General features: G+C 41.1%; 1 protein-coding gene across 4 annotated transcripts; it reads left to right on the plus strand.

Annotated features, from left to right (window-relative positions):
* The first annotated feature begins 2,187 nt into the window (after positions 1-2,187).
* On the plus strand, positions 2,188-5,817 carry hlx1 (H2.0-like homeo box 1 (Drosophila)). Of its 4 annotated transcripts, none has more exons than XM_055639793.1 (4): positions 2,188-2,970; positions 3,413-3,577; positions 4,162-4,349; positions 4,890-5,817. In XM_055639793.1, exons 1-4 carry the CDS (start codon positions 2,505-2,507, stop codon positions 5,211-5,213), a joined length of 1,143 nt encoding a protein of 380 aa, XP_055495768.1. In that variant the 5' UTR covers positions 2,188-2,504; the 3' UTR covers positions 5,214-5,817. The 4 variants fall into 4 exon arrangements, with proteins under 4 accessions (XP_055495768.1, XP_055495769.1, XP_055495770.1 ...); XM_055639794.1 differs by having other exon boundaries at positions 4,165-4,349; XM_055639795.1 differs by having other exon boundaries at positions 2,193-2,970; positions 3,413-3,511.
* Positions 5,818-7,880: the final 2,063 nt, after the last annotated feature.

Genomic DNA, 7,880 nt, shown 5'->3' on the forward strand with positions numbered 1-7,880 from the left:
TATATATATATATATCTGTAACAGCCATCTTTTTTTAATAGAATTGTCCCATGTCTGTCATAACAGTCTCTACATGACTGAAATGTTTTTTTTTTACAGCACCGCCGCACCTGAAATAAATGCGTCTCTCGGTGCCCGCTGAGCTACTGCTCCATCCTTTCCCCCGTATTGTTGTGTCTGTGTGAACGAGCACAGAGATTCATTTCGCTATTTGCGTCCCGGAAAAAAGTGTCACTAGAATATTCTAAATGTATCGTGGGCCAAAGAGAGTCTTCCGGGACAAATCATTCCCAAATACACCAAACAATATGACTTATAATATGACAATATTACTTGAAACAATGCTTCATCGAAAACCGCCCTGTTATAATCATGAATTAGAATTACGATTATATAAAATAAACAATTTATCATTTCTAATTGTGTCCCAACATTTAGGATAATGGGTGTTTGAAAGTAAAATCCTGTGGCTATTTATTGCGTGGGATAGATCAGCTCTGTTGCACTCACTGCACTAGAACCGAGCACTGGACCAGTGCAGCTGAGAGAAGGAATATCACCACCTGTCCTACTCCCGCTGATTTCACTACACTGCACAGAAACAAATTGTGCTTTGACAATGCATTTCAAACAGATATTTCCAGTTCAATAAACTGTTTACGCTAAAAGAGGCATTTTTAGTGAAATGCAATTTAAAGGCACTTTGAAGTGAAGATACAATTGAATATTTCCTTTTCACCATGTTGACTTATTTATTTCAAATATATATATTTAATCGTTCATTTTCTTTAAGATTTGGGATTCTATTATTCTATGCACAATCTGGGGTCAACAGGGAACTAATCTTAAATGGGATTTTTTTTTGTTCAAAGGATTGAGATCGGTCCGGTCACGTTTGTTTCCGTGTGTTTTTATTCTGTGGCATTTTCATGTTACCGGAGCGGATTTGCGTCACAAGTACAACTTGCGAGACGAGATAAAGTTGCACAAATATTGAAAACGGAAGTTCTACCAGTCATTATAAAGTTTTTCTCCGGAAGAAATAATGATTTTTGCTGTATCCTAAAATACTAAACGGGCTCTATTTTAAGAAAATCTAACAGGCATATCCGCTCATTTACTTCGCGTTTAAGCACATCAAAACAGGATGGCTATCAACGATGTGAACTTAATAGAGCTCGACATTTCCTCTACTGTGAAGACTGGTCCAGGGGAAAACAGTCTCTATATATTTGTCGTTTAAACAAATACTTAAGAATGTACTGAGGATACATAAAGCAAGGTGCTTTCCATTGTTATATAAACCCATGAAAATAACTTATTTGCAAATGGTATTGTCATTAAACCTATTACAGGGGTTTAAGGTTAGAGGAGTCCAGGCCAATTGCGTACTTTTCAATAATACACCATTGTTACAACGTCAATTGCAGGAGGTTCAGGTTAAATGTAGATCAGCTGCATTGTGAGTAGGGTTAGGGGGGGGACACGCAGACTGGGGCTGTATTTAAAATATGGAAAATACCTACATATGGTCTTACAACATGAAGAGCCATATCAGGCAGCTTTCTGGTATCGAACATCCCTAAATAATTAATTGCATCCAAACTTTAAAATGCAACGTTTCAGGCTAATGTGTAATTTGTTTAAAAAAAAATTAAAGTTTCGTTTTTCTCGATTCTAAAAGACTCCGTGTTGAGAGGCGGCTTCAAGCACACTAGACACTCTCTCTAGTTTAGTTTAGTTTAGTTTGGTTTAGTGTATTGTCACATGTATTGAGATACAGTGATTTTTTTTGTCGTTCCAGCAGCGGAAAGTCTATACATTATTTCAATCAAGCCGCCCACCGTGTATACAGACACAGGGTAAAGGGAATACGCTCTAAGCTCCTAAAGATTCAGTTAACTTATTTTAAAACGTCGCATTGATTTATTTGTCTTGTTAAATCACGCTGAGTATCATTCAATGCGGTTAAAGGCTATAAAGTGGAAACAAAAAGAAGACATGAATATTAAACATATTGAAATCAATGTGTCTGCGTGTCTTTGATTCGTTGGGTTATCGGGAAAATTCGCCTCACAATGTTTAATCATTCATTGGGAACTGCGACCAAATGTAACTACTGACGTGACTCTCATTGTTGCAATTGCGTGAGTCAAAAAAATACTTGAAGTTAATTCTGCTGGCAGTGAATCACGACTTTGCAGGCTGACAGGAGGCTTGAGTTGCAGCTGCAGTGCTGTGGGCGGAGCAGGCAGCTCCAGGCCTCTCTGTACCATTGGGTGCGCTGGGAGCGCTCGCAGCCAATCTCGGTTGAACAGTGGCAAGTTCTTCCCAAGCCCTACTTGAACTCTGCCAAATGTGCAGATGAGTTTTAGGAAAGTTTCGAGTTCACAAAGTCAAGTTCCCTTCCCCTCCCCCCAAAACAGTCTATTTTAGATCGTATCTTTCGTATTTGCATCCTCGTTGTTCAAAAAACAAAACAAAGCGAAGGGGGTGATTGCACAATGTATACCGCGGGACTAGCTCCGTATTACGCCAGTAATTTCAGTCTCTGGTCTGCCTACTGCTCGAATGGCTTGTTGGATTCGGTGAAGAAGCCTTCGTTTTGCATCGCGGACATTCTGCATCTGAGCGACAGTGAGAACATGCCGACCGGCCCGCCGACTCTGGCTGGATCATCGGCCATCGTAGCTCACATGAGTGGACACCACAGCTTACAGCCGTCGGGCTCGCCTCTGCGCCCCACGCCCGTGGCCCCGGACCATATGGGCGGCTTCGCTCAGAGACCTTCGCCCGCCTCCCCCTACCATCGAGCGCCGGCCATCTGCACTTCTTCGCCCCGGATTCAGCTGGCAGCCGGCTCGGTGCATCAGCTTCCCGCGCCCTCCAGCAAGGACCTTAAGTTCGGCATTGACCGCATCCTGTCCGCCGATACTGACTTTAAAATCAAGGAATGCAACACTTTACGAGGTAAGACAAGCTACAAACAAACTCTCTCGGCATCAACAGCAATGCTGCATCAAAATGACACGTTCATTTTACCATGTAAAGTCTGCTATAATTGCTTGGGAAATGGACGGGAAATCTCACCCTGTTTACCGCTTTAGAGTCACACCACCAGCTTTTGTCCCTGCTCATGCAATTAATTTTCGTGTGTGCAAAGCGTGTGCGGGCGGATTGCTTGGGATGTAACGTCCGAAGTTACAGGAGTCAGTCAAATGCACAACGGTGGTGCGTTTTGCCATTGTCAGTGTCTTTGTATTACAAGTTTCAGTGGATGTTTCGGATAGCACGGCCAATAATAGTGGGAGTTAATATAGCTATTGTTTTATGAATGAACGGGACTGAACTGAAGACCACCCCATCTGCCAGCAGCATGCCCATATACCCTGTTCCCCGTTTATTGTTGCAGATCTCACCTCTCTCATGGGCCCAAGTCGGCGGCCCGGAATCCACCTCTCCGTGCACAGTTCTGCCAACCAGTTCTTTGCGTCGCTGGACCCCGGACTTGGTGAGCCTCCCTCTGTTTTGAACTCCAGAAGCTCGCACCAGCAACATTATCAGGATTCTTTTCCAGGTTAATAGCCTTAATTCGCCAATTTTCGCCACACACAAAATAAATTCTACAACAGCCGCTCTGGTTAAAATATCTACACTTTAGAATGCGTGTGTGTATTCCATAGGCAATCTCATAAAACGAAGTGAATAAACCTGAGAATAACAAGATTAACATCACCTCTCAATAAATTCACGGGACCCACAGGCCTTTTAACATATTTCTGGCCTATTTAACGTCTATATTGTGATTTATTGAAACAATAGACTAATGATTCCAGCCATTGCAACTCTGCATGCAGTGCAATGCAATAATATTCTAAATGTGATTCCAACCGATGAATTATATATAAAGACACGCAGAGTGAAACGCGCTCAAAAGCAGCGCTCTTGCGGTTTGCAATAGTGCAATTGTCCAACTGCGCATTTAAGTTCCTGACTCCCGAAAATAGCCAAAAAAGACATTGCTCGTTCTAATTATTAGCCATCGGTAAACTTTAAATAAATTAGGCTTCGTATTCGAAGAAAAAAAAAGCTTTGAAATGTTGTAGAAGTAGGGCAGAAATTGGCAACATTAACTCTGATGCAACGCTTCATTTTAACTAGCAGGGCCTTACGCTGTTCTAACGAAGGACACAATGCCACAGACGTACAAAAGGAAGCGGTCTTGGTCCAGAGCTGTATTCTCTAATCTGCAGAGAAAGGGTCTGGAGAAAAGATTTGAGATTCAGAAGTATGTGACGAAACCTGACAGGAAGCAACTGGCGGCGATGCTGGGGTTGACAGATGCCCAGGTTAGTGTTACATTAAAGCACAGATCAATTCAATGCAATAACTCGACATTTATCAGCAGCCACGGTATGAAAATAACTTTTAAAATGTTACAAAAATGCAATATAAAATTGGAGGAAGGCAATTCAAAAACAAAATCGCCGTGAGCACAACAGTTAGGTGAAGAATCCAATTTGGGGTGTGTTTTCATATGGGCTGTTGACCTGAAGTTAATCTGCCACCATTTGATTATTTGCGTGGGCAGTGCCATATCCTATTAATAAAGGTGAAACGCAGCTCTCTTGAAATTGCTAAAGGGTGACCGCACTGCTTTATGAAGTTATAAAGCTCTTCGCATAGAGGAAGTAGTAACTTATACAAAACCCAAGGCAGTGTTTTGTAACGCGGGCACACGCAAGGGCCTTCTTCTGAAGCTGAAACCGGTCTTGTGCTACGGGCTGAGCAGACGGGAAGGAAAACAAAATCTATGTACAGAACATTGTTTTTTTTATTAAGAAGCGTTTCTTTTGTAAGTGGCTGACTTTATGCTCTTCTCTCGCTAGGTGAAGGTGTGGTTTCAAAACCGGCGGATGAAGTGGAGGCACTCGAAGGAAGCTCAGGCGCAGAAGGACAAGGAGAAGGAAGCAGTGGAGAAGCCAGCCTCTGTGGAGGGGGAACAGCGAGTGAGGGAGAATCAGAGCGACAGTGAGAAAAGTGACTCTGAATCCACTGACCTGAACGAGAAAGACATCGAGGTGAACGACGCAGCAGATCTCAAGCCCACCGTCATTAGATCGGGTCTCGGTCCCTTAAGTACTGCAGTACCACAGCAAAGCCTCACACCCGAACCAAGTGCCCCGGCGTCTCCAACGCAAATCTTGCTATAAATGTGAACATTATTTTACCACCCCCTCCCCAAAGGGATTGCCACGAGGTAAAGGACATTTCAGAAGAAATTAATAAGTTATATTATTGCGAAATGAAGTCGAAAAGAGACCACATTCAACTTCCTACGTGTAAATTGCAAATATGTAAATATTGTTTGACACTTTAAATCATATGTCTTGTTTAAAAAAGGATATCATTGGAAAGTGAATGTTCTTGTATTATAAGTTTTAATGATATGATATTGATTTTTCATTTGATTTTCATCAAATTTCATTTGATATTGATTTTCATAGCTGGATTTTTTAGAGGCCCAGGATCTATAAACACCCACCACCTCGTTCGAGCTACCACTGTGTATTAATATTCAGAATAACGAGTCTTTGCTTTTTCAAGGTCTGTTTACCCAGTGATGTCCAATATTTCCTTTCAATGCCGGCTGATTCAAAATATTGCACTGATCGTAAATACATCTAATAAAATGGGTATACTGGTTTAAAGGACGCTTCGCTGTACTAGTTGGCCTTTTGCCATCTTATGATTTCCCCAAATATACCTGTTACCTGACCGCCAAATTTATTATTAAACGTTTCCCAATGTACATTCGCCTCGGACTTCCTCTAGATTTATCTTTGCCTTTCTTTATGGATCACACCTCCCGTGCTATCGAATAGATTCAGATTCAATAGCTTTAAAGAATCTGCATTAGCTAAAGAATCTGCATTAGCTATAGGTGAATTTTAAATAGCTAACGCTTTAATTATGTTGACAGTTTCACTTTCTCCTTTTTGTATTTGGTTTTATACAAGTAACTTGTACGTTGGTTGTTCTATCCTCATTCATCATACCAACAGTAAAGGCGGCAGAGTTTGCCTTGGGATTTCTACTTTGCTAACTTGTTTTGCCTAAATTATTTAATAACATCCACGTGAGTAGAAATTTGGATTACCTATTAAATTATCCCCGTTTAAAGAAATCTCCACATCATTACGTTGGTGTCGTTTCGACTTATAATTACATACAGGTACACTCTAACTCAAAACGTAGAAGGGTCTCGACCCAAATTGCCACCTATCCACGTTCTCCAGAGATGCTGCCTGACTTGCTGAGTTACTCCAGCACTTATATGAGTCCTTTTTTTACACACTTTAAATCAATTGGACCCCCCCCCTCTATTTTAACAAACATTTCCTTCTCTTTTAAAACAAGTGAGATCTGAAGGCGCCTTATCTTTAACCCATCTCTGACAGTGTTGTCATCAGAGTGCTGTTTATTTTACTGGTCCGTGCCAGGTAGGCGCTGGAGACTGTGTGCGCTGGGTTGCTGCACGGTTCCATCGGGTTCAAAGTGTCCCATCTCCGCACCGACTCATTGGATTCTTCACCTCGCCACACACTCAAAGTACTCCAACTGTGTTCGTTGCTTCATATTTCAAGTCAATAGCCTGCAACTCCAGCAGATTCACGCTGAGTCGTGGGGAGTGAAATAAGTATCCAAAAATTACATGGATTTAAAACGAGTTATTTCGATAGTTCGTAATAACACGAAATGAGGGGCAGTATCGTGCTCTCCCCCTCTTCCTTGTATCGTTTGCGATTACTAACGATGGTCCAGCTCTGTGCAATAGTTACACTTTAGTCTCTTATTAACCATTCACCGTCCGATTGCTTCACAGTGATTGGAAATAAGATTAACGAGGGGTTAAAGCACAGGTTAGGAGTAAATAAACCCATAAGATGCCAGTTATGTCTTAATTGCATTTATCTTTGTACAGAATTCGAATAATAAAGAAAACACTTCTGGAAAGTAACATTTTCGGTGAATATAATAATTAATTGGCATTTTGGAACCGCGCCATTGTAAATCATTGTGCTTCTTTGGAGGAATCGTTGACAGAAGACAGAAAAAAATCGTCTAAATTCCACTTTCTTGGCTTTTCGCAATTTTCCAAATTAAATTTACAGAAGTGATATTGGTGCCTGTAGTTTAGTCTGAAAATAATATATGTACTGAATCCTCTCTGGTGTCAGGTTGTATCCTGCGACCTCTCTTGATTCCTGGACCACATGTCTGCTACTGGGATCTGTCAACATTAGCGAAATACTAGCAGTACGATTTACGGGTTTTTTTTTTAAACTAAAGAGTGAGGCAAGCCACAAACATGTCTTAAACGGATCGTTCTCATTTTAATGTGGAGAATTGTTGCAATGTATTACACGAGTCGAGTGAGTCGTGCTCAGATGACTGGTGCTAGGCACAGCTGTTTATTAAAAACTACTGTAACTTTAATAGAGTGACACGGTGAGGATGTAGGTTGTAAGAAGTAGAGTAATGATCTTTTAGTCATAGCTCTGCACTATTGACTGTTTAGGAAAGAACTGCAGATGCTGGTTTAAATCGAAGGTAGACACAGAATGCTGGAGGAACTCAGCGGGTCTGAAGAAGGGTCTCGACCCGAAATGTTGTATCTATCCAGCATTTTGTATCTACTATTGACTGTTTGACTGTATTGACTGTTTATTCACTGCACTGAACTTTGAGGGATTGGAAAGTGTAAAATTATAATTGTATTAGATTATTTTGAACTGGTTTTTAAATTGGCTCGAAGTTGGCTTATCTTACACGAAAATAATTTAAAAACTCATTCAAATATGCATAGCTTTCCAAAA

The sequence above is a fragment of the Leucoraja erinacea genome, chromosome 8 (assembly GCF_028641065.1).
Source record: "Leucoraja erinacea ecotype New England chromosome 8, Leri_hhj_1, whole genome shotgun sequence".
Taxonomy (NCBI): Eukaryota; Metazoa; Chordata; class Chondrichthyes; order Rajiformes; family Rajidae; genus Leucoraja; species Leucoraja erinaceus.

Bases quoted from the DNA above. Each gene is read 5' to 3' on its own strand.
- hlx1 (XM_055639793.1), top strand. From the start codon at position 2,505: ATGTATACCGCGGGACTAGCTCCGTATTACGCCAGTAATTTCAGTCTC. The intron at 3,578-4,161 runs GTTAATAGCCTT...CATTTTAACTAG, and splicing joins TTATCAGGATTCTTTTCCAG to CAGGGCCTTACGCTGTTCTA. The intron at 4,350-4,889 runs GTTAGTGTTACA...TTCTCTCGCTAG, and splicing joins TGGGGTTGACAGATGCCCAG to GTGAAGGTGTGGTTTCAAAA.